General features: G+C 44.6%; 1 protein-coding gene across 1 annotated transcript; it reads left to right on the forward strand.

Moving 5' to 3' along the window:
* Positions 1-412: 412 nt before the first annotated feature.
* LOC142891087 (ly6/PLAUR domain-containing protein 1-like) lies at positions 413-24,003 on the forward strand. The gene is made up of 3 exons (XM_076030414.1): positions 413-666; positions 1,731-1,862; positions 23,762-24,003. The coding sequence occupies exons 1-3, from the start codon at positions 618-620 to the stop codon at positions 24,001-24,003; spliced, it is 423 nt and encodes a 140-aa protein (XP_075886529.1). The 5' UTR covers positions 413-617.
* The last annotated feature ends 1,496 nt before the right edge of the window (positions 24,004-25,499 follow it).

The following is a 25,499-nucleotide window of genomic DNA, read 5'->3' on the forward strand; positions in this document are numbered from 1 at the left end:
ATACCTCATCCGCCTTCATCAGTTCAAGATGCATGGCAACTAATTAGGAGCAACACGCTCGCGCTCTCTGTCTTTACACTTTACTTATATTGTGCTGTGATACACATTTATTAATGCATTTATGTATATGAGGCTTTTACCAATATAAAAATCAGAAATCAAGCCAAACTTTACTCACTGGATCTTTAAGGGAATGAAAATTCATTCAGAATTTAAAAAATTTGATGATGCACTCACCTATAAGTATTGGTATGGTACCGGTACCGTTATTGGCTATACTGGGCACGTATCAGATGTACCAACTCCTGCAGTACCGCACACCACTACTTGTTGCTTCCCTACTCACGTGAGCTCTCAGCGAAGACGATTAGACAGGAGAGCCGCCGTGGTCACGTGTTTGCAATCGGACCGTCGCACCTGCGCGTGTGCTTGCGTCACCGGCGCAAGATAAAGAGCGGCGGAGCGTCGCGGGCGGTGCGCGGCTCAACATGCCAGGCTGCCGGCTGCTGATGCTGCTGCTGCTGCTGCTGCTGCCGCTGCTGCTGCCACTGCGTATGTGCGTCTCCTCCCGCCCGGAGCGCGTCCGTGTCTCATGCTCGCTGCACTAAGCGGACCAAATGCGGCTCATCAGCGTCTCTACTTTGCTCCTGCTCCTCTCCGGCTCAGGTAGGCACGTCACAGAGTTTATTTTTATTTTTATTTTTTTTTATTTATTTATTTATTTATTTTATGTTTGTTTGTTTTAACCCCCGCAAACTTTGCGTCTGAATGCGGGATGTGACGGAGATGGAGATGTGTTTTTCTTCACTTGGCTACGGTGTGGAGCAGCGTTACTCTCCTCGGCCATCGGCAGCCTTTCTTTCTTTTTCTAATCAACTCCGAAACTTCAAATCTTCTTCCCGTTGCAATGCTGCTTTATTTAATTTAATTATTCATTTGTCCGTTCATTTGCTTGCCGGATCATAATCGAGAGCTGTCAGTTGGAATCGGGACGGTCGCGAGCTTAAATTGGATTGATTACGTTTGAAATATGCCTCGCCGTCATTTCTGCCGTGCCATCGGTGTCCGCCGAAACAGTGACAGAAGTGGGAGCTGTGACCGAAACCTCCGCGTCTGCTCTGCGTTAACGCAGCGGCACCAAGGCAGAGAACCTGCACGCTGCTGAATATGATATGATACGTTTCAATTGTGGAGCTGGATACTCCAGTGTTCTCCTGAAAACAACTCAACATAAATTGTGTGATCATTATTTGCCGTTAATGAAAATTTGGATATGATTTTGTTGGTTATTATTATTATTATTATTATTATTATTATTTGTTGGTTCTTCTTCTTATTATTATTATTATTATTATTATTATTGTTATTATTATTATTGTTATTCAAAAATAATAATACAATCTGCTTGTCCCCATGGCGGGACGGTGTCTTGCTATAAATATTTATGAGTGACTGATTACTTTATCAAAGCGTGACATGATGAAATGTTGCAGTGAGAAGCTCCACGGGCAACTGCAGATTAATAATTGAGCGTCTTTTGGAACAGTCAGAAAACGTCAAGTTTCAGAGTTTCCATCCAAAAACAAATAAAAAAAAGATAAATAAAACAAAAAAAAAATCGGATTTCGCTTTGAGGTGAAATACGCTGGGGGAGGCCAAGACACGTAATAAGTTGCTCCGTGTGTGTGTGTGTGTGTGTGTGTGTGTGTGTGTGTGTGTGTGTGTGGCAGGGCTGGCTCTGCAGATCCAGTGCTACCAGTGCGAGGAGATGACACACGACTGCTCCACGCCAGACTTCGTCGTCAACTGCACTGTCAACGTGCAGGACATGTGTCAGAAGGAGGTTCTGGTGAAGGACGACGGTGAGTGAGACGCACCCCCCCCCCCGCCAGACACACACACAGTGCTGGTCCGTCCGTCCGTCCCTCCGTCCCTCCGCGGCGGTTGCGAGTTAGCGTGTTTTTAGTCAATCTCAATCAATCAACCTGTGTGTTCAACCGACACACGCCAGATGGGAATATGTCGTTAAGCTGCTGGATTCACCTCCCGCATCCATCTCGTAAAGAGCCCACGGAAACAGTTTGGAAGGAGACGAAAAAACTTATGTGAATCTCTTAGTGGGCTTTTTTTCTTCATTTTCTTTTTGAGCCATTCACCAACGAGGTTGAATAGCCCTAATGTAGCGACGGCCAATGCTGGATGAGCAAGACCACTCTGTGGAGAGCGAGACCGTTTATGGAAAAAAAATCGACCTCCGGTATCCACGGCACCATGTCTTGAAAAAACGTCTGCGAGTGCGTTGTTATCCTCCCCCTCGTTTGACTGCCTGGACGACCGCGTTGGTTTATATCAAATAGCAGCGAATGGACGTAGCTTGATGTTAACTGTTAACTTGATGTTGCTCGACCAAGACATTGGCTCTGGTGATTTCGGTGTACCATCGTTTGCTCAAACCAGTTTTACGCTAACTCCACCTGTGGATGCTTAGGATATGCAGGGAGTCGGCCTGTTCTGGCTGAATACGCAGCGCAAAGCTATGACATCCAGCAGTGACACAGACTGTTGAATTCGGGGGTTACAATGGTGAACACACAATCCATTGCTGGTTGGGGCTGCGCGATACGATATATCGTAAATTTATCGATATCGCGATATCAACAGGTGCGGAAACATACTGCGATAAATGGTGTGTTCGTCGATGCGCTACATGTAAAGAAATTTGCCCAATCAGATTGAGCCTTACTGCGTTAGATGCCCGCCTCCAAGCAACTGCTTTTGGTTGAGTTCACAAACCATGCTGAGAGATGGATAGAATATTAGTAAATGAAGGCAGCATCCAGTTAACATTTTCATTTGGGCTGCCTGAGAAAACTGGTTTTCCTTGGTTATCACAGTTTCTTTATTTTCATTGAAATCGCCAGTCACATGTTCTGTATGTGTGTGAATTTTGACGATCAGCTGTTTGGTCAGGAAACGATTACGCAACCCCCCTTGCCCCCTCCCCCCGACACACCCACACACCCGCACAGACACCCATACCCCAATGACTTATTCGAATAGAAAACGTGAGACACTGCGGGTTGATTTAAAATGTTCTGTTCACAAGATTTATGTTATTTAATATTGTTTTACTTGCTTCATTTTTTTTTTTCCCAACAATACGGGTAGTGGGGAATGTTTCTGCTATCCATTTTTGAGTAGCGTAAATGTTTTATATTGTAATTCTCTCTTTAAGTGATTGAGGAATGGTGTTGCTGTGCACCTAAGTTGGTTCAGTTGGTTGGTTCAATACAACAGCTGCTGCCAGGTGCAGTTCTTTCAACAAAAACATCTTGTTGGAAAGGAAACATTGGTTATTGAGTTTTTTTCAGTGTCTGCATAGCCTACTCGCTGTCTGCAGTCTATGTTACCAGCAAATCCAAAGCAGAAAGAAATGAACACTGTATGCCCAAGTATTTGCTTACTTATCGCAATTCATATCATTATCGCGACACATATTGTGCAGCCCTGATTCTGATTAACTGTTTCCACTTTCGTACCTGTGCTATTCTGCTTAGCAACAGAAAGGCCCACAGAAGCTTCTTCTTCTGTTTGTTTTTTTGTTTTTTATCGTTAGCCTAACGTTAATGGCTAATGATGAGAAAATTAGCCATTAGCCATTAGCCTAACCCTGGGACAGCAACCACTTTCTCATTGTGTCCAAACTAAACAGCAGTTCATTTGGTAATGAATCCTAAGTACAACTGAAAAAAAGCTTTATGCTGGAGTTTGTCAGGATGGATGAGTTAACAATTCAGCTGCCATACAAAGGTGAAAAAAGCAACAATTCTCCAGATATACTGTATTCTCTAAATTCCCTTTGCAGTCTGCAGAAAATAATAAGAGGTTGCAGTCATTAAGGAAAGTGTTTATTCCTTCACGGAATAATAATTCATATATGTCTTTCTTTGCCTTTATAAAGCCAGAAGGGGGCACTCTCTCCTGTGAAGCCAGTGGCAGTTCAGTGTCACGTGTGACCTGCGCCGTGATGCAAATCTGTCTCTCTGAAAGCTGAGCTTCTGACTGAATTGAGGTTTGCTTCGGAATGGCTGTGACCGGAGTGACAAAGTCTTGCTAGCAGGAACACAGCAAATCTCATTAGGGCAGCCGAATATGAAGTCATCCATCTTCTCTCATTTCATCTTGGCCTTTCAGGGCCCCTCAGGGGCCGATACACAACAGGTTATCAACTCAAACAGTCAGCGGCGTCAGCCGGCAGAAGCAGCTAATTAGCTCTTATCAGTTGAAAAACAATCGCCAGGTTTCATCTCAGGATATTTCGGAGCAGAGCAGAGACACCAGCATTCTACCTCCAGATATCCCATATTTTTATATCTTGTATTTATCTCAGCTTGTGTCTAGATTTAAGTGAGTCGCTGTACTTCTGGAACTGGGCAACGACATTTCGCTGTGAAATGAACCACTGCCGTGTTTCTTTTCCCGATGACAATAAAGAAAGTCTAAGTCTAAGTCTGGACGAACGTGCTCCATTCCAAAGCACTGACAAACTTAGTTCTCAGTTCGTTCATTTCAGAATCTTTATCAGAATGAGATGAGATGAGCGGTGATGAAAACCGGATGCAGTTTCTTTCCCGCTGGATTGCTCGCTGACTTAATGCGACGTGGAAAAAGGGAAAGGGCAACGACTCCTAATGGTGCAACGGGCATCCCTTGGTGGAAAGTAGTGCTGCAGGGCGTTCAACTAAACTCTGTCCGAAGCCACTTAGAAGTGGAGAAGTGGAGAAAAGCCCTGAGGGTCGTTCTCTGAAATGTTGCCAGGCTCTGCAAGCGAAGCCGTGCATCAAGTTCAACAGCCGTGACCCACAGGTGACAGACTCTTCCTCTTTCTGCCACCTTCTGCGTCGTGCGTAATAAAGTGGATATATTTGCAGAATAAGACGTTCCACTTATTTTCAGAAAAAGTGGTGCGCATGCTGTCAGCAAATTCACAGTGTGTTTCGGGTCTCGGCTGATCAGGGGCTGATCTGAGGTCTCGGCGTCGATGTGCTCTTCGTAGCTTCGTGGCTGGAGGATGAAAGTGTCGCCGGCGCGCATGATGTTGTGCTCAGAACTCTACAAAAACCCCAAAGTCTGCACGTTGAATGGCCACGCGTGCGCACTGCGCAGCTAAACGACCCACCGCAGCGTGTTACCAAGATCTGGATGAGGCCGTCCAGAGGCAGCGCCTGCAAACCAGTGATGAGAATTCCACTTCCTTTTTGTTAGCCTGATCACTTGGCTCGGCCCGCACCGAGAAGAGCCGGCTCTATTGTCTATTCAGCTGAATCAATCAATCAACTTTTACCTGTGCAGCGCTAAGTCACATCCAAAGGCGTCTCAAAGCATCTTTGAACAATCAGAGGAAAACCAACTGAGGCCCTGTTTGCACTTGGTCACTCGCAACTGTTTTTGGGGATTGGATCACGAGGAATGCATCTCGAAGCATCTGTTCGCACTTAGCATGAACATGCGTCTCGAGTGTGCCACTTGTGATCACACCCCCACCCCCCCCCACCCTCGCACAACATATGCAAATGCACACATGCATCGTTTCCGTTTGAAGAGATAAGTGCTAGGTTTTTTTTTTTTTTACCACTAGGGGGCAGTGAAGAGCAAAACCATGGCTAGTTTTCCCTGAAAACTAATAAGAATCAACTTCCTGTCTGCGGACTATATCAAGACGATTCTCACTGTTTCGGGCAACCCAAAAGTGGACCAACATGTATAAGTCACTCGTTTTTAATAATTCTACTGCAGCTCGTCCGTATTATCGGAAGTCGTGGACAAAGCCGGTTAATGGTGTTAGAGCGCCGACTAAAGAGAAGAGCAGCATGGAGAAGAAAGAGGGCTGCAGCATTTGTCTCTGCTGTGATAGCCGCGGAACCAGAAAGATGCGTGTGGATCCGAACGGGGAGTAACGACTTGGTGGGACAGAGTGGTGATGACTTCTTTTTTAACAGTGGCTGGCAAATTTTCGGATGCAACGTCGCACATTTAATCTCATATGTGGGGAAACTGCGACCGCTGCTCCACTGACAAAATACGCTAATGCGGAATGAAATTTATTAGCATCCTAATAAAAGAGTCCAACAAAAATGATTTGTTTTCGCTTCTTGTTTGTAACGTAATGTTTTATAATGACGACGCAGGGAGGTGGGGCGCCGACCAAGTACGTACACAGGGGAGGTGAGTGGAGTAGGCGGTCCTTAATGTGGACTGAGCTCGGATTCTGGTCGCACGTCCGTGAGGAATGCGATGCGAAGTGTCGAAACCACCTCCCCGAGGTGGTTTGAGTGATCGGATCACAATCCGGATCTGGGCTGTGACCACGTGGGAACAGGGCCTGAGCCCTCCAGAGCAGCAGGGGGCGACAGTGGCCAGGAAAAAACTCCCCTTTGTGAAGAAACCTAGCGCAGGTGCAGACGCCAGAGGGCGCTCATCTGCTTTGACCATTTGGGGTGAAAAGGAAATACAAAAAATGTCGAGTGAGAGAGAGAGGGAGAGAGAGAGAGAAAGAGAGAGAGAGAGAGAAAAAATAGAGACATATTTATATAATTTGTTTTTGTGTGGTCAACGATACTTATGCGTTTATTCTTACTTTTAATAAATGGATGACACATCTATTTAGTTGTGTTTTATCTATTTGATTTTTGACACTATCAGCCCTGCTCTGTTGGCGGTAAAAAGTCAGCTCCACTCCTCCCCGCCACAGTGGGAAGTGATGTTGCTCCTAGGCCTCACACTCGGACTGCCACTCTAATGTCAGATCCAAAATTTCACGCCAACGTCCCACACCACTGTCAACCCTCCATCAGTGCATGAAGGTTGTTGCAAAAAAAAAAAAAGTGAATTGTTTTCATTGTTTTCATCAGGACTGTTGGAGTAGTGCTGGCTGCCAGGTCCCTATTTGGTTTTGTTGTCACAATAAGGAAAAATGATTGAAAATAATGATGAGAAAAAACAAATGACTCAATGTCTTTGCGAGCTTGGAGTTCTTGTCATCCTGCTCTGGCTTTCTTCCCCCCTTCACTGGACCAGCATCTAGAAAGACATTTCAGTCTATTTACTGTATGTGCTGTTCAAACCATCTGCAACACTGAACGCATGGAGCTCCTGTAGCACAGAGATGATCAGATTATTTAAGAAAAGAAAAAAAAAAAAAAAAAAAACAGCTTGCAGAGCTCCCATCCCAACCAAGAATCCACAGAACCAGGACAATCAGACTTCCTGGTGTCGGAGGCCGCACTGATGCCATGCCGAGGTTTTTCCAACGCTGTGTCCATAGAAAAATAAAAACATCTCAGCGCTGCTGGTCAAAGTTGTTGGCTGAAGATGATTCACTGCCGTAGTTTCCAACCTTCTGGCCAGTACAAATGACCTTGACGTTAAAACGAAAAACAAAAAAAAATATGAAGCCCTTGTTGTGTCTGCCCAGAGCAAATCTCTGCACAGAAAAAAACGACAGGTTTGTTCCCACTTTGCTCATCACTCAATATTGCAAGTGCATCACTTGCTTTCCTCCAAGTCTGAACATGGTACGGACTAGTGAATCCTCAACATTACTGTAGAAATGTCTTCACTGGGGATGCAACAATATTCAGTGTTTTGAATGAACCGGTTCAAAGAGCCGGCTTCTGTTGGTAGAGCCGTTTTTTTTTTTTGTTTTTTTTTTGGGGGGGGGGGGGTTTGGCAGCCGATTGTTAGTTTGTTTCCTTTTTTTTTTTTTTTGCAAAAGCCGCACAAGATTATGCAAGGCACTGTCTATCTGCGCGTAGCACTTCACCCCTGAGCGCCAGAGACTGAAAGCGAGAAATGGAGAAATGGAGAAAAGGCGCAGACGTTATGCCGGACATCCCGGAAGTATACAGAAAACGGGTTGATCCATATCCAGTCGCTCAGTCTTGGCTGAACTGTATTTTATTTTTATTTTTTTTTGAGCTGAAAGCTGCTTCGTGTTTGTTTTGCAAATTTTGTGCTTTTATTTTGATGTTCTTTGATGTGTTCTTTCACTTGTACATATTGTGTTAGTGTGGGTGTTTGTTTTGGGATATTATATTTATTTTTGTTCCGTGTTGAGCGTATAAACCTTACACCTTCAATATTTTGATATCATGAACATTGATTATTAATTTTAGCACATCATTTGGGTCATAAAATGAAAGAAGCAGCACTGAATCCAGGGAGCCACTTGGGAGTCAAAAGAACCGGCTCGTTTTAGTGAGCCGAGCCAGTGGAACCGGTTCTCTGAGGAAAGCCCAAACTCCCATCACTATTCGGCACGCCCTGTTCGGTTTAATACACAACGGCGAACAAGCAGTATTCCGGTACGTTTCAGTCCGTCACAAAATTTTATCAAAACTGTGTCCTGTCGCGCATGTCGCGCAAGTAAATCCACTCAGGAGCAGAGATGAGTGGTGCACGGCTCAGGGTTTCTGACGACCAGCCAGTCATGCAGTTATCAATAATCTGACTTGTGCCAGCCCGCCCGCCCGCCCCACACGGCCGCATCAATCGAAGACTGTTGCAAGCAATCGTCACGGGCTGATGTCACTTCCAGGTCGCCAAGTGCACGAAAGAACAATGAACAGAACACATTAACGTCGCACATTTACGACATTAACCCGAGCACCTCTGTTTGGGGCAAACCACGTAGAACATAGCAGCCGAGAAATAATAACCATAGTCCAAGTGGAGTTTACAGCGGCCTAAGATAATAACAAGAAGTCCAACTACCATTTTAAAACTCGCTAATCTTTCTCCTCCCTGTTAGTTGTTGTGGCATTTACCTAAAGGATCAGCTTTGGATCGCTTTGCCCATTTTCTAATATCAACCAGTAAAATAGTGTATCCATATAAACTGATTTATTTTCAATTTGTTAAAAATCCAAATTTCAACATTAAGAAAAAAAAAATCCCATTATACATTGTTTTAACCCAACCAGCCTAATGAAGTAAAAATGTCTTGGTTCAGCTGTGAGATGGTTAAAATTGTGTTTATTTTTATTGCACAGTCATAAATTTTATATTTTATGTTGTTTTATGTTTTAAAAAAAAAAAAAAAAAAAAAAAAAGTTTGTGGTTTGGTTACACAGTGTCTGTGCTTTTAATTATTTTTACGATACAATACAACACTGCTTTTGCTAGTCACAGTCGTTTTGTATTCACACTATGGAAACCGTACTGATACCGTGGCCCAAAAAGGTTCAGAACCTTCTTCGCTTCTCGATTTGCGTTCAGATTCTCAACAAGCCAGCAGATGAATATCCCTAAAACGCTTCAACTAGCTTCAACTAGCATTAGCTGTCATCGTGTCCGGTTAGCGCGAAGAAAACTGAAAACGCTTGAGCCGAAACGCTATGCCCTGCCGAAATAAGTCGACGACCGCGCAACGAGCGCACCGCATCGAGGTGTACGGACAGCGAAACACAGTTGGTGATGCGCCGTTTGGTCGCGCCAACAGTCTAATAAGTCGCCGTCATGGACGATTCGGCCTCGGCAGGGACCTCGGTGATGACGGACGCGTCTCCTTGCTGTTCACGCACCGTTTATCCTCCGGTGTTTGGAGCCCAAACACTGAAGGTCACTCTTGTGCCCCTGAGGTGGTGGTGGCGGCGGAGGGGACGGAGGGGCGAGGCGGGGGGGGAAGGAGGGGGGGCTTTATTTTCCCCACCCGGCAGATATTGGAGAGGGGGGAGCACTCTGATGAGCACAAGTAATAAAGCTGCCTTCTCATGGAAACGTGCTTCCCAATCCGAAGGGCAGCGGCACGGCGCGATAGAGTCGACAGTTCTTTAATAAGAAAATTTCCACTTGAATACTCCTGCCCAACCTGCCCGTTACCTCCCCCCCCCCCCCGTTATCGCTGATGCTGCTCTGCATGAGAAGGAGCTTCTCGGACAATCGACTGACCGCATCGCATCTCATCTCATTTGAAATGCAAAATGCTAAATTTTGCACCACCACCTGCCGAGTGAGATTGTCCTTGTTCTTCCGTGTTTGGCCCAGCCGCCGACTCCACACAGTCGGCTGTTTTATCTGCCTCTCGGGGTAAAGATTAGCCATGTATCCGGAGGGCGGGTTGATATCTATCTCTTGAGCCAAGGAGACGCTAAGTCAGTGTGCACAGGGGGTCGGACCCCCCCCGATCAAACCATGAGATCCCCCAAAAGCCTCAAAGCAAAATTTAGGGGATCTCATATTTTTCAAAAAGCAAAAGAAACCTATATATTATTGTCACCAATGGTCACTAAAATGTCTTTAAGATTACCCTGTCTAATATTCAATTTTTTATGGGGGGGGGGCCAAGCCAAGTGTGTGTGTGTGTGTGTGTGTGTGTGTGTGTTGTATGGCTTGTATCCATGGAATATTGCGAGGTTATTATAGAAAATATAATACATATTATAGAAAATCTAGATGATTGAGGAACAATCAGGAGGATGGGAGAATCCCCCCGGCAGTCGGAGCAGAGAGGAGCACCGGCCTCCACCTCCACCACCACCACCACCACCGTCATCACCACCAACACCATTGTCATTATTATTCCCCTCTGATGGTGTCTGAAGGGGAAGGATTTGGACTCTTAGCTGACTTGAGGGCCGCTCCTCCGCTGCTTGATTGTGGCACTCCAGTCTAAACACCTTCCATCCCGACGCTGCGAAGTGCACAAACAGTTCCGGGGCTTCGATTTCACGGGCAATTTTCAACGTGCTGACGACTAGAGTGGAAACACGGCCAAACGGTTGTGTTTGGGACCGGTCCTGAGCCACGAATCATGGAAGAACCTTTTGCTTTCCTTCCGACTGAAATCTGGGAGCGACCCAAAAAACAAACAAAACGATCGTAGTCGACAGGAAACCGAATGACAATGCAAGATAGCGCAGCATTGACGCAGCTCTGCTGGTGTAACAACAATTAACCTCTAACTGCTGTGATGGCGGGCGGGAGGGTCACGCAACACACGCAACCTTTGACTGTTCAAGTTGCCTTCTGTTGAGAATGTGACAGTATTGCCATGCATGACGTCTAGCTATCTCACCTATTCAGACTGCCGCGCTCGCGACAATCGACTGGAAGACACATCAAAGGCAACGCGAGGCCTTATTTTCCTCTCTCTATTGCTTTTTGACAGTGTTTATAGTCGTCACAGCAAAAAACCTAAAATGCGTGCGACAGGGTCCACAGTGGCGGTGCATTAAGTGGAGCCACCGAGACAAGACAAATGAGTGCAATGATTCCAGCTGCACTCTTCTGACAGCTGGCTGCCTTTGAAATCAAACAAAAGTGATTAATGCGCCAGCGACTGTGGGCTCGGCGCTCACCGGGGTGGTCGGGCGGAGAATGATGAGGAAGACTAAAAACATTTAATACGGTGTCACAACACTTAAGAATCCAAATGAGGGCTGCCAGATGCTGCCACAGCGGAAAGGCAGAATGCTGCGTGAATGCTACATTTAAGATTGTGTGCTTCAGTACTAAACACTTCAAAGAAAATATATACATACATGTATATATAAAGCATGTTCACCAACAACATCGTGCAAAAATGCGGCTCAGTCAGTATCACTTTGTCAAAATTAAAGCTCTTACTTAATTGCACAAGTTTACTGTGAGCCCACTGTCCTGACTGCAGCGACCCCAACAGCAGTGAAGGGACCCCACACAAGCAGAGCAACATAAAGAATAGCATGGCACGGGATGAATACTTCAACTACCTCTCTCTGTCCATCTCTTTCTCTCTACTTTTTTCGTATTTCCCTTTCACCCCAGCCAGTCAAAGCAGACAAGCAAGCGCCCTCTGGAGTTCGGATCTGCTCTCGGTTTGAGACACGTTTGGTTGTGATTTTTGGTTCTGACAAATAAAAGTTGATTGAGTTGATTCATAAATGTAGCCCAATGGAGGATCTGTGGGTTAGAGGTTGGCTGCTTGTTAGCCAGGAAAGGAAGCAGAGAAAGAGGCTGAGTAAGGGGCGGATTTAAAATAGCAGCTGTCCAATAGGAAGCTGAGAGGAAGTCAGGTGACCCTTCAGTTGATTGGGGCTAGATGGTATCAAAGATTCGAAAGGAAGTGACGTAGGTTCGAAGAAAGTCTCAAAAATTCCCGTTGAAGACGAAGCTAACGTGAAAGAGGCTGGCTAACATTGACAGAGATAGGCAATGATTTTACCCCATGTAACATCCTTAGCCTCCAAAGCTGTATTCTTGACCGGTACCGTAACTTGAATTCCGATCCTAACCGTGACCCGTACCCCAATACTAAACCTAACCGTCACCCGAGTCCTGTTCCTAATCCCAACCGTTGATTGATTGATTTTATTTCATTCATGCTTGCAGTGGAGCCTGGGCTACTCGGAGCCTCCATCTCCTCCGACGAGAGCTGGAAAGAATGTACGCGACTTTGTTAGAATCTAAGTCACTTCCTCACGAATCTTTGATACCATCTTGCCATTACCGTTGACTGGAGCTGCTGCCCTCAGTGGGAGCTGATCTGGGCATGACAAATTCTGGTATGTGCGATTTACGCCTCACCCTCGAAACAAACATCTCCGACGTAGGGTTGCCACCCGTCCCGTTTTTCCCAGAATTGTTCTCTTTTTTCACCACCTGTCCCGGGAAAAATAAAATCTCTCCCGGGCCACAATTTGTCCCGTTTTTTTTAGGGAAAATGACAAAACCTCAATTGATTTCCGTCTGTGGTCTAGATAGGGTTGCCAACCCTCCCGTAAAATACGCGATTGTCCCACATTTGGCAACAAAAAAAACCTGTCCCGTAATGAACTGATACGGGACGCACTTCCCTTTGTCCCGTATATTTCGGGGACGCACCCCCCCCGCCCCCGAGATGTCCCGGATTTAAAACTCTAGGAGGTGGCAACCCTACTCTAGCACTCCAGCCGCTCTTGGTTGTTTATCCTCTTCCAATGTGAAAAAGGATGCTGATTCTGGGGAAGTTACGTTGTTGTTTCCCGAATGACCTTGGAGGAATTTGTCAAGAGTTGCTTTTCTGTTTTTTGGGTTTTTTTATAAGTTAAATTAACCTGTTTAGATTACGTCACCGCAAAAACCATCCATCAAACATCAGCACTTCGTTTGAGGCAATTTGAAATAAGTGAAGTTTATTGTCCAAAGGTCGCCTTGACTCCAGAGTTTTCAGGCCGCCTGGGACAATTCTGCTGTAGTCTCCTCTGGTTCCGACTGACTGCGGCACGATATAAGTTTTCGAAAATTATATCGCAGCAGGTGATCCAGACTCGCGCCACAGCAAGATCCATAGTTTCATTCCCTCTAATGAGCTTTTTAACTTGTCACACTCTCTGATCACACAGTCTGAAACCGGCATTGATCCGAACCTGCAGACTCCTCTTCGTCTCTTCATCACTTTAATGTGCTTTCACCCATGAAGTGCCATGAGAGCTGCGTTCAATCATAGTGGCTGTTCCAAAGCCATAAAATAAATTTTTTAGCACTGCTGCATTGAAATATACAATTGGCATTTTAGTGCCAAACGTTGCCCTCAATTCTCCTGATTTTCTGGCTGATTTCTATTAGAAGTTGTAGTTCAATCAATCAATCAATCAATTAATCAATAAGTCAGTAAATCAGTCAATCTATCAATCAACTTTTATTTCTACCGCACTAAATCACATCCAAAGCTTCTTTGCACAATCAGTTTCCTCTGATTGTGCAAAGAAGCTTTGGACAACTGAACCCTCCAGAGCAGCAGAGGGCAGCAGTGATCAGATAAAACTCTCCTGTAAGAAGAAACCTGGAGCAGAACCAAACTCCAGAGGGCACAAGGCTTTGAGTGGTTAGGGTTGAAAAAAGAAATACTCTTTATATGTGTGTGTGTGTGTGTGTGTGTGTGTGTGTGTGCATGTATATATATATATATATATATATATATATATATATATATATATATATATATATGTGTATATATATATATATACATATATATATATGTATATATATATATATATATATATATATATATATATATATATATATATATATATATATGTGTGTATGTGTGTGTGTATATATATGTGTATGTGTGTGTGTATATATATGTGTACATGTATATATATATATCAGTAGTCGCATTAGCTGGATATTTTCCGTCATCGACAGGGTTTTTTTTAACGGTGACGGAAAAATCTGAAGGTCGGGGGTCATCGTTTGCAATTCACACCCCTGACCACTTGGTGGCAATGAGCATATTGCAGCGTCCCCTCTGAAACACGGCGCAATGACGTCAAACAGATTATTTTGCGTGTCTCAGTGCTCTCTCACTTCGGCACTCTCACGCATCCACACCTGACCTCAGCCAATCACAGGTGTGTTGCCTTCACTGGACAACGTTCACCAACATCAACGTCAAATTAACACAGAGCAGAGCAGAAGAGAGGAGAGCACAGTCCAATCGATCGTTACAATACTAATTGGTTATTTGTCTCTCTTGATGCGTGACCTCGGTGGCTTCACTCAGAAGAATAATATCACGGCAGTTGGAGGACGCACTGGCGGGCGCGTGATTCCAGTCCATGCGGACGTGGAGGAAGCTGTGAGACGGTGCGTTTAGGGCACAGCCGGGTGATCTGTTCACATTTATTTTACCCTTATATTTTGCCCCTGTTCAGCACTGTGAGTCAGTGTGGACTCGGTTCGACTTCCAAGCTGGCCAGCGCCACGTTGGGTCGTGTTTTAAAGCAACGCTAATTATACAACTTACATAATCATAGCATTGCGAATATGCGTTTCTCAGAAGCTCCTGCTTTTGAGGGCTGCTTTTATGAAGTTTGCTCATGACGTCAAAAAAACAACAACTTTCAACTTTCAACAGCGCTCACTTTTAATGTTTTCAATAAGTGTTCACCAGGCAGGAATCAAAGCGTGCTGAGCAGCTCCAGGCTCAGGATAAAGAGTCAATCCCAGTGAATCTTTTCTGCAGGGGTCGTACTGTGGGTAACTTCAAACTGCTCCAAATCCAGACTTTTATACAGCGCTGACCTTTGAACGACCTCTCAGCCTGAAAATCCAGCGCTCAACACAAGAAAAAAAAAAAAAAAACCTTCTTAATTTTCAGAAAAAAAAATTGAGCATGCTGCCTCTGGCCGCTCTTTACTGCTTCCCCTCTAAGTTTCATTTTCCTTCACATTCATTTTTAAGCGACCGAGAAACCTAAAAACAAGTCTGAATTGTGCTACTGTGAAAACAAACCAACCAGCCAACAAACAATCAATCAATCAGAACATCTCTCATCCAGGTACACTAGTGTGTTAGCATGAGGCTGTAACAATGGGGCCTTCTATATCTAGAATAGGATATCTAGAACGCTCCCTAGATCTGCAGTCCTCAACTACGGCTCAGTTTAAAGTGAGACAATAATTTCAGGGACCTGAATAAACCTGAATCCACTGTGTACACGTTTGGAACTTTATTAGCAGCATCCTCTTAACATGGCGACAACAACATTACATGAGTAACATACGCTGTGTTCTTTCTCAATACTCCAAAGGCTGCTGGTCTTTTAATGCAGGGTGCTTGGTCTCTGAGTGGCGGAGCAGTTTTGAAAGCTTCATTGCCTCATTAGAGAGCTGATCGGCACATGTAAAGCAGAGTGGGCTTGTTGCGTGGGAATTTTCTGTCGAGATAAAATCCGTATTATTAGTCGCAGGACTCCTGGTACTGTCTGTTAAATGTTGCTTTCTTATAGTCGTGGGCTCTGCTGTCTCCTCATTTGGCCTTTTCCTCTTTCCAAAGACGTTTGTTTTCACTCATGTTGCTAGCTAGCTCGCTGGCTCCTGGGTTTAATCTAGCGGTAACAAATCACGTGACTGAGACAAGCACCTTGACATGCATCAAGAGTTGAGCAATAGATGGATGTAACGGCGAGAATCCCGTAATTTTTCAAAATAAAATTGCATTTTTATTTTGAATAATAAACAGAAACCCGTCCTCAAGGACTTACTTCTGGTCATTATTTATGTTGCACACACATATTTTGAATGCCTTTGGAAGACTTCAAATGAGCCATTTTAATCGTGATTAATCGTGATTAACTCCCGGATTGGAGTGCGATTAATTGCAATTAAAAAAATGAATCGATGCCCAGCATTAGTAATTAATTTAACGGAACTTAGTTATTCTTTCTGTGCAGCCCAGTACCAAATGACCCTAGATGATGAATTGGGCTCTTTCCAAATTCAGTCAGGGGGAGAGAAAATCATTCTTGGCTCCTCTCTTCACGTATAAGTGTCAACTTCTGTATTTCTGTGAAAAGAAGAGTTTCTGCAACTCTACGCTAATCTCTTTAGCATCAGCTAGGCTAGCATGCACTTCCTGTATTTTTTTTTCTTTTGAGTTCGATTTGCTGTTAACGCCAGTCCCGCCGCTTATGTCACAACTAAGAGGACAGAAGAAATACAGTCCAATTCAAATAGAAGATCAAGTGAAAACACTTTCTGGCTGATGTCGGCTGGATGGATGAGAAAGATTTATGATGGAGTCTCAACCCTGCAGCGGCTGCGCAAGGTCAAAAACTTCTCAGTCGAAAATTTAATTTCTTTCCAACTTTTGTGCATGTTTGTGTCGCTCGCCTTTGATTTATGGAACACAAAACTCTGGTCTCCAGTCATTGCTGTGTGGATATATATATATGTGTGTGAGATGCAGACCCTTCTACCTCCCCCGGGAATTCACCAGCGTCACCATTGTTGCGGTTTATATCCCACCCAGCGCCAACACCAAACAAGCCCTGAACGTTCTCTACCGTGCCATGAGTGACATGCAAACCACACACCCGGAAGGAGTTTTTATTGATGCTTTAACCAAGCAAACATGAAGACTGTGCTTCCCAACTTCTACCAGCACGTGGATTTTGCGACTAGAGGAGAGAACACACTGGACTTGGTGTACACGAACATTAAGAATGCTTTCAGAGCAGTCCCCCGCCCCCACCTCGGCTCCTCAGACCACCTCTCTGTTATGCTAATTCCTGCATAACGGCCACTACTCACCAGAGAAAAGCCTGCCGTGAGGGAGGTTAGGGTGTGGCCTGAGGGAGCTATGGCCCTGTTTTCACTTGGTCACTTGTAACTGTTTTGGGTGATTGGACCACGAGAACGGATCTCGCAGCATCTGTTCGCACTTAGCCATTAACATGCGTCTCGAGCGTGCCATTTGTGATCTCATCACACACACACACCCCCCCCCCTGCCGAACCTATGCAAATGCAACATGCGTCATTTCCGTTTTTAACCACTGGGGGCAGTAAAGTGCAAAACCACGGCGAGTTTTACATGACAGCGAATAAGAATCAACTTCCTGTTTGCGGACTATATCAAGTCACTGGTTTTAATACTACTGCAGCTCGTATGGATCCGAACGAGGAGCAACGACTGGTGGGACAGAGTGGCGACGACTTTATTTTCGGATCAACAGTGGCTGGCAAATTTTCGGATGCAACGTCGCACATTTAATCTCATATGTGGGGAAACTGCGACCGCTGCACCGCTGACAAAATACGCTAATCCGGAATGAAATTTATTAGCATCCTAATAAACGAGTCTTAACAAAAATGATTTGTTTTCGCTTCTTGTTTGTGACTTTATAATGACGACGGCGGAAGTTGGGGCGCCGACCAAGTACGTACACGGGAGAGGTGAGTGGAGTAGGCGGTCCTTAATGTGGACTGAGCTCGCATTCTGTTCGCACGTCCGTGACGAATGCGTTTCTATGCGATGCGACCACCAAAACCACCTCCCGAGTTGGTTTTGGTATTCGGATGTCAAAACGGATTTGGACTGTTTGCACTTGGTCATTTCATGCGTTTTTCGTATTCCTATCGGCAAAAAAACGCACGAAATGACCAAGTGCAAACAGGGCCCAAGTCTGTTCTTCAAGACTGTTTTGAAAGCACTGAATGGAGCGTGTTCAGAGAGGCCGCGACAAATAACAGTCAAACTGACGTGGAGGAGAATGCTGCATCTGTTTCCAGCTACATTCAGTGGTGCATGGAGGAGGTCACGGTCACCAAGATGATCACTTCTCGGGCCAACCAAAAACCTTGGACGACTAAGGAAGTACTGAGGAGACTGAGGGAGCGTCATGCTGCATTTAAATCGGATGATGCATTGGCACTCAGATCAGCGAGAGCGGACCTGAACCGAGCCATCAGGTTAGCTAAATGTGACCACAGTCGGAAGATCCAAGGTTTCTTCCAGGACTCCAGCAAGACCAGGCAACTGTGGCAAGGAATTCAGTCTGTAACAGACTACAGAGCAGTAGATTTTAGTTAGTACTGTATTTCTGGAACTGGGCAACGACATTTCGTTGTGAATTGAATCACTGCCGTGTTTTTCTTCATGATGACAATAAAGAAAGTCTAAGTCTAATGGCACTTGATTATATAAATAAAAAAAAAAAGCTTTAATTTCTTGATGAAATTCAGTCTTTCATCAGCAAACAAAAACCTGCTATCTTTTTTTTTTTTTTTTTCTTTTTTTTTCTTAATTGAGCCAGTCAGGCATTTATCTTGATGACACCTCGGCACTGCCTCATAAACCGACTGCCAAATAGTTTATTATTTTGTTTTGTATTTTGTTGTTGTAGTCTGTTTGCTGCAGAGCGACATTTGATCTAGTGAGATAATAAGCATCACCAAGCAGATGGAGGCACCGCTCTAGTTTCTCGTGGATATTTTGAATATCATTGGCCGAATGTTTGCGCTCATCAAAACCGCAGAGTGTCACTGACTGCCTGATTTATCTGATTAAACTCGACTTCGGGGCAGCAATCATAAAGTCCCCCAGACTGGAGCTCTCCTGTCCTGTGCGACTGACCGTGATGATTCTCATTTGGCTCCACTCCGCTCAACTGCTCAGCCGTCCAATAGCCTTGATAAGACATTTTTCGCCGTTTTCCCTCTGTAAATTAGCTCAACGGTGTAATTTACGTTGAAGTGCTGAATCTCATTCCGCCAAATTAAAGGAAATGAAATCCCCTTGAAGCATTTCAAAGATTGTAAAGTGAGTTTTCTTTTCTTTCTTTTTTTTTCCTGCTGCTGCTGTGCCGTCTCAGATTCATAAAGGTGAGATTTGTTTGATAAGCCAGGAGAAAAATGGGATTTATTCTCTGGATCAATTAGACTGTGTGATGTTTGTGTGCACACTCAATGTCACAGTGATTCTAATCTAATTAGAGAGTTTGAAAGATGAAAATAAGCATCTGTAGAAATCTTTTTTTTTACTGCTTTATCTGGAAATAATCACCCAATAAACTTTAGAGATGCTCAAGTGTGTGTCTGGGCACAGACTCAACTCCACTCCAGTTTTTTATTCCCCTGTCTTTGTGGAGCGTTTCAACAGCAAACAGCTCCCTCTCATGCCTTGTATGCACAGCCCCTCACTGTCACCAACACGTTCATCTGCTGACGTACTTTGTTAAAAGTCTGTGTCAGGTTCCGTTTCTGGCTGGCGTTGCTGGCTGCGTCAATATGTTGCCCACCAGACATCAGCAGCAAAATGGCAAAAAGCTCAAACACTGACGTTGCGTTCACCAGAGGGTCGACTTTTGGTTGCGCCGTTGTGTTGCAGGTGTCGGGCGTCATGTTGTCATGTGCGCAGGTGTGAGATCCCTGTGGCGAAGTGCCAGATCAGAAACCTGCTGGGGGAAAAAAAGTTTCGGTGCAACAGATAGATATGATTTCAACGGATGACTTGATCTTGTGTGACAACGTAACTTTTATGTATCATTTTATATATATTATATATATATTTTATTAGGGCTGTCAGTTGATTAAAGATTTTAATCCCGATTAATCGCATAGTGTCTTGAGCGATTAATCGTAAATAATTACAATTATTTTTCCTCTATATGTAACTTAACAAGACATTTATTATTATTTCTTATACTGTAGGAAAAATTGGAGACTCAGTAATAATTCCCTTGGTGAAATATATATTTTTTTTTTTTAAAAAAAAGTATTCTCAAGCCATGATCGCATTTGTCAATCTTGGTATTTTATTTTGAAAATTTGCCGGATTCTCTCATATTTCTTCGAGTGACTTCCTTTCCAGTTTGACGCGGCTCGCTCGACCTTGAGTTTGGCGTGAATATATATATATATATATATATATATATATATATATATATATATGTATATATATATATATATATATATATATATACATATATATGTATAGTAGCATCCTTATTAATTCCAATTTGTTTACACTGTTAACGCTGATCAACGTGCCTCACTAGACTCAAACAAACGTCCGTCACCACAAGGAGGCAGTAGACCTGTTTGCCAGACAGGGAGAAAAGAAAATGCACAGATAAAGTTCAGAGTTCAAGAACTGCAGATGATTGAAGAGATGAACATGAACGGGAGTCTGGAGAACTTTATGATTGCTGCTCCGAAGAAGAGTTGACACTCAGTGGCTTTGGTGATCACTAACAAACCTGCATACCTCTTACACCTACTTCCTTTTCTTCGTTGGTTTATTTGAGGATGCCAGTGTTCACCCCAATTACCAGGCAGCTGGATTGTCCACACCAGGCTTCCTTAGAAATATAGTTGTGTGAGATGGCATGTAACTGGAAGCGAGACCCTTGATCTGTGGATATTCTTAAAAATATGTAAGAACAATTCAATGAGTAGGAAACCCATATTACTTTTACTGTACCGTGATTACACACTTTTATCAATATATATATTTATGGCCAGCATATTAAGCTTTTACCAAGATGAAAATCACAAATCAAGTCAAATATTACACTCTGTACCTTCTTTATTTTTGGATGTGGAGTTGGAGTCAACAGTAGACCTTCATTGTAATTTTGGAATGACAAGAAGAGCGTTCAACTCCATCCTCTCCGTGACAATCTCACTGCAAGACACTCACCTACTGATATCTGTTTGCCCCTCCCCCTCTTGGGACACGCGGCTGTGACGTTTGTCGCATTTCAACGATGTGAAGGTCGGATAATTGCGACCTTTCCATTCAGTCGGATTGCAGTCGTGAGTGCGTTGAATTTCGTTGCATCTCCTGCGCAATAACAGTAATTCTATTCCATTGTATTCTATTGTATTGTATTCTATTCTATAAAATATCAGATGCTCATCAGAAAACAGGACAGGTCTTTACAAGATCATAAAACAGGTCACATATGGGGGGGAAAAAACCTCAGCTTTGGTCCACATTTTGCCTGCGGCCGGAAAACAGAAAAATAAAGTTGTTAAACTCGAGGAAGTCCAAGCGGAGTAAACACACTAATAAAAAAAAAGCCTGGACAGGATCATCATGCGTGACCTGGTGACACTTCACCGTTTTTACGGTGCCACATTTTCCGCTGTCTGGCCCTGTTATCGCTCCTCAAATCACTGCCGGGGGGGAGAGAGAAAAAAAACCCACCTACCTACGCCACAATGTGAGCTAAACCCAGTCAGCCACACATCCTCCGACCGACTCTCTGTTTCCTGTTGTCCCCCGGTGCCGCTCAGATATTGGCACAGGTCACAGTTTCATTGTCACGCTATTTCCACATTAGCTGCACCTTCCAGGACCTCCTTCCACAACCTGCGCTGTTATCTGCAGCATTTTGAACTCTGTTGGCTGGTGGCACTTCAGCCAGGAGGCTGGTCTGAATCTCAGGAATCTCTTCCTGGGTTTCTCCACCGTGGGACGTCAGAGGAAGAAGTGGAGGCTCCTCTGCTGATGTGTGTTTTTGAGCCACTGAGTGGCTATGAGTGAGCCACGCTTCACTCAGGAAACAAAGCATTCTCCCGAATGTTCCTTTTTTTAAATTTTTTTAGCATTTCAAAGCTTTTAATTTTGACGACACAAAGCAATAAAATAAAAATCAATTGTCGGGAGACTGGAGTTGATTAGAATGGAATCTGACTGCTTGACTTTCTTCGCCCTGCAGCTAATGAGTCGTTGTTATCTTTTTTTTTTTTCTTTTTTTTTACGAGTTTAATCATTCAGCCCATCTGTCGACGGATAATTCAGCCTTTTTCTGGGTCAACATGACGGAAGCGATACCATCAACATCCAGTGCGATGTAATGCATATATAAGATAAAAGAGATAGGATGCTATAGAATAAAGTTCACCGCTTCCAGCAGTCGTGTGTGGCCAGGAAAACCTCAACAATCTCTTGTCGGCATTGTTAACAGTGAGGGGTCTCCACCTAGTTGAGACTAGTGGATGTGACCGACCATAGCCGAGGTTAGCCAAATCACTGCTAGCGCTGTTTAGCAATTTATCAGCTCTTAGTGTGTGTGTGTGTCTGTATGTCGCTGTGCTTTGGCTGACACGACATCCAGTCCATATTGCGTGGAATTGTGATGATTTTGTCCGTGCGTGTTCCAGTGAGCAGTAGCGCCACCTAGCTGTCCGTCCACACCAAAGATTCTGCAGTGCTTCGGGTCGCCATTGTTGTTTTTCCAGTCGTTAATTATTTTTCCAGCCTTGTGATTGGCTGAAATGGTCTTCATGTTAGAGGTACTTTCACTGTGAATTTTGCGGCTCCGTGTGGACGGAGGTAGTTTTTAGCTCACCGTTGTTGATGTGGGTGGGAATTTTTTTGTGACCAGAGGCAAAAAAAAAAAAAAAGAAGTGTGTTTTACAAAAATACCCACGTTTGTGTGGACAGGGGACTGAGTCAAGAGCTTGTCCGCTATAGTTGAGGATGCTTTTGTTTGGGAGACGAAATTGTCAACAACGACGACGACGACAATAACCGGGAATGGATGGAAATGAGGAAAATTCAAACCCTGTCTGAAAAATAGAGGTGTCGCTTTTTGACGTTTGCGTTCTGTGTTGAAGTGCTCATGGCCAAGCAGCATCCAGTAAATGCTTTTATTGCATACTCTAATGATTCATTGACCAAAAAGTGCCTAGTTTAAAGAAAACTGCTGTCTTTTGGTTTGGCGATTAAAAAGAAATTCTAAAAAGGAAGAACAGAACACTCGCTAATAGTTTCACTTGTCTGAGCTAACCCGTTTCCTCTTCTTTCTGATTGAATATAAAGGCACAAAAATAAATATCTAAGCTAGCTCATGAAATTAAAGAGGCAATATGTAATTTTTTTTGTGTGTGTGTGTGTGTGTGTGTGTGAGCCAAAGCAGGGGGGGGCTTCACACTACTGGAGTATCACAAATCAACTCTTTATCACCTTATACCGGATGCTTAACGCCCATTCCAGAATCATTACCCATAAGTTTGGCGGCGGTGCCTGAACTAAGACCAAGAACTCACTAATGTGCCAGTTTGCGATGAGAGAATTTGCTGAGTCATAAGTGGGAAACTCTGTTAGTGTTTAAAGCCGCCGAGGACTCGCCTTCATTTCCACCCAGGGACCCAAAAAAACGGCAAGAAAGGCGGCACTTCCCGCCCATTTATGGGCCGTTAGATTACAGACGCAACTTCGTGTTGATCCTTCGGAGAGGCGGCGGTGGAGCCAGAGCGGAGCGGAGGAGGGTGGAGCGGACCGTCCCGGCTGCAGAGTGGGCATTAGCGCGCCGTGCGCAGATGTTCAGATGCGCCCCCTGATAAAAAAAAGAAAAAAAAAGAAAAAAAAAAGAAGAGCAGCTTCTGTTCTTGCTTAATTACACGGCCTCCCTCCCCCTCCTCGCCCCCCGCCGCCTCTCATCCTCCCATCAATGGCCCTAATGTGCTACATTTTTCTCCCCGTCCCTGTCCCGCCGGTGTTTCCAGGGGTGCACTACCGCAAGTCCTGCGCCTCATCGGGGGCCTGCCTCATCTCCTCCTCGGGCTACCAGCAGTTCTGCACCGGCAGGCTCAACTCGGTCTGCATCACCTGCTGCAACACGCCGCTGTGCAACGGGCCGCGCCACAAGAAGCGGCCGCCGTCGTCCAAATCTGCCGCCGCCGCCGCCGCCGCCCTGCCGCTGGCCGCACTTCCCGTCGGCGCCCTTCTGTGGTCATGGCTCTGGTGACGGAACCCTGTCAGCTGAGGCGGTGACAACTTTATATCCTTTTTTGAGTTATGGAACAGTTTTGAATCATCAAGCAGAGGCTTCCACCGGCTGAGCACCCGGCCACGTGGAGGACGGCGGCACAGCGGTCACATCGGCTCCGGGGCTGTTTTCCCGCTGGACAGCACGGTGGTGGGGGTGGTGTTGGTGGTGGTGGTGCTTCGTCTTTTTATTATTTGCTCACACCGCCGGGCCAAGAGTTCACTTTCCGCGCCTCATTTTTCTCCGTTTGTTTCGCAGACACCTGCAGGCAGCGGCGATTGCTTTTGCTTTCAAACTGAAAAGGATAAAAAAAAAAAAAAAAGAAAGAAAGAAAGGGGGGGGGGGGCGGCAAGCTGCTGCAATGCCGATCGAAGATTCTGGAAGGATTTAAAAAATAAAATAAAAGGCAGCAGTGGAAGAGGGCGATAAAAGCGAGGAGTGTCCATGCTAGGACTCTATTAAGAAGCTCCATCATTGAATCACAGAGCTCAGTTAGCTCTCGCTAACCGCCAGCAGCACGCAGTCGCAGACACGCACCAGCCATCTGTCTACAAATGCCACAGCGAAGCGACTGGAGCTGCTGGAGCATGCTGAGATAACAACACTGTCCCTCTTTTGAAACTTCTCACCCGCAGCAGCAACCAGTCGAGGCAACCAATTTACCAGCTCATACGAATCGTTGTTGTTTTTGTCATTGTTGCTGTTGTCGTTGCACGTTAGAATTTCATATTTAGATGCTTCCGAAGAGGTGACTCGAGCCTTAAAGGTACCCTGGGGATGTTCCACAATCCTGTTAAGTTTGTTACCAAAAGATGACATGAAACAATATTGCAAAATTCTTGATTTTTGTGTTTTTTTTTGTTTTGTTTTTTTGGAACAGTGTTTCTTACATCAAATATGTTTACAGCAGCCAGCCAGCCAGCCAGCCTGCTACCTACTGTTCGACAGTGTAATAGCACGAGGTGGATAGCATGCCGATTTTGACAGATGTTGTTAAATAACTATACGCTATATCTGAGCTGAGCTGTTTTGGTCGGCTCACAGCTTCGTGGGCAGTTTCCCCCCCGCCCCCTTTTTTTTTTAAAAGGGATTTTAACATATATATAAATTTACAGAGAAAATGTTGGCCATTTATTTTGCAAGACACAAAATTCAATTCAATATTTTCAATAATTTACTGACCAGGCAGGATAGAAAGTGGGCTACTGTTATTATTTTTGTGGAATAAATTTGAGTGCTGTGGAATAAATTTCCGGTTGCGACTTCATGATGAGGAAATAATGTGGTTCCTGAGACTCCACCAGTTGAGAACCACTGGTCAATATGATGGTGCTGACTGCCTTTAGGCCTCTAGTCTCTGGAGTGTGGGACAAAACAAATGTATATATGCTATATAAAGATGGAGTCTTTGGTGAGGCACGGAGGGATGCAGCAGTACCTCCGGTGGCCTCAAGAGGCAGCACAAGCGAATGTTA

The sequence above is a fragment of the Nelusetta ayraudi genome, unplaced genomic scaffold (genome assembly GCF_046127955.1).
Source record: "Nelusetta ayraudi isolate G7.1 ecotype Tasmania unplaced genomic scaffold, CSIRO-AGI_Nayr_v1 ptg000028l, whole genome shotgun sequence".
Taxonomy (NCBI): domain Eukaryota; kingdom Metazoa; phylum Chordata; class Actinopteri; order Tetraodontiformes; family Monacanthidae; genus Nelusetta; species Nelusetta ayraudi.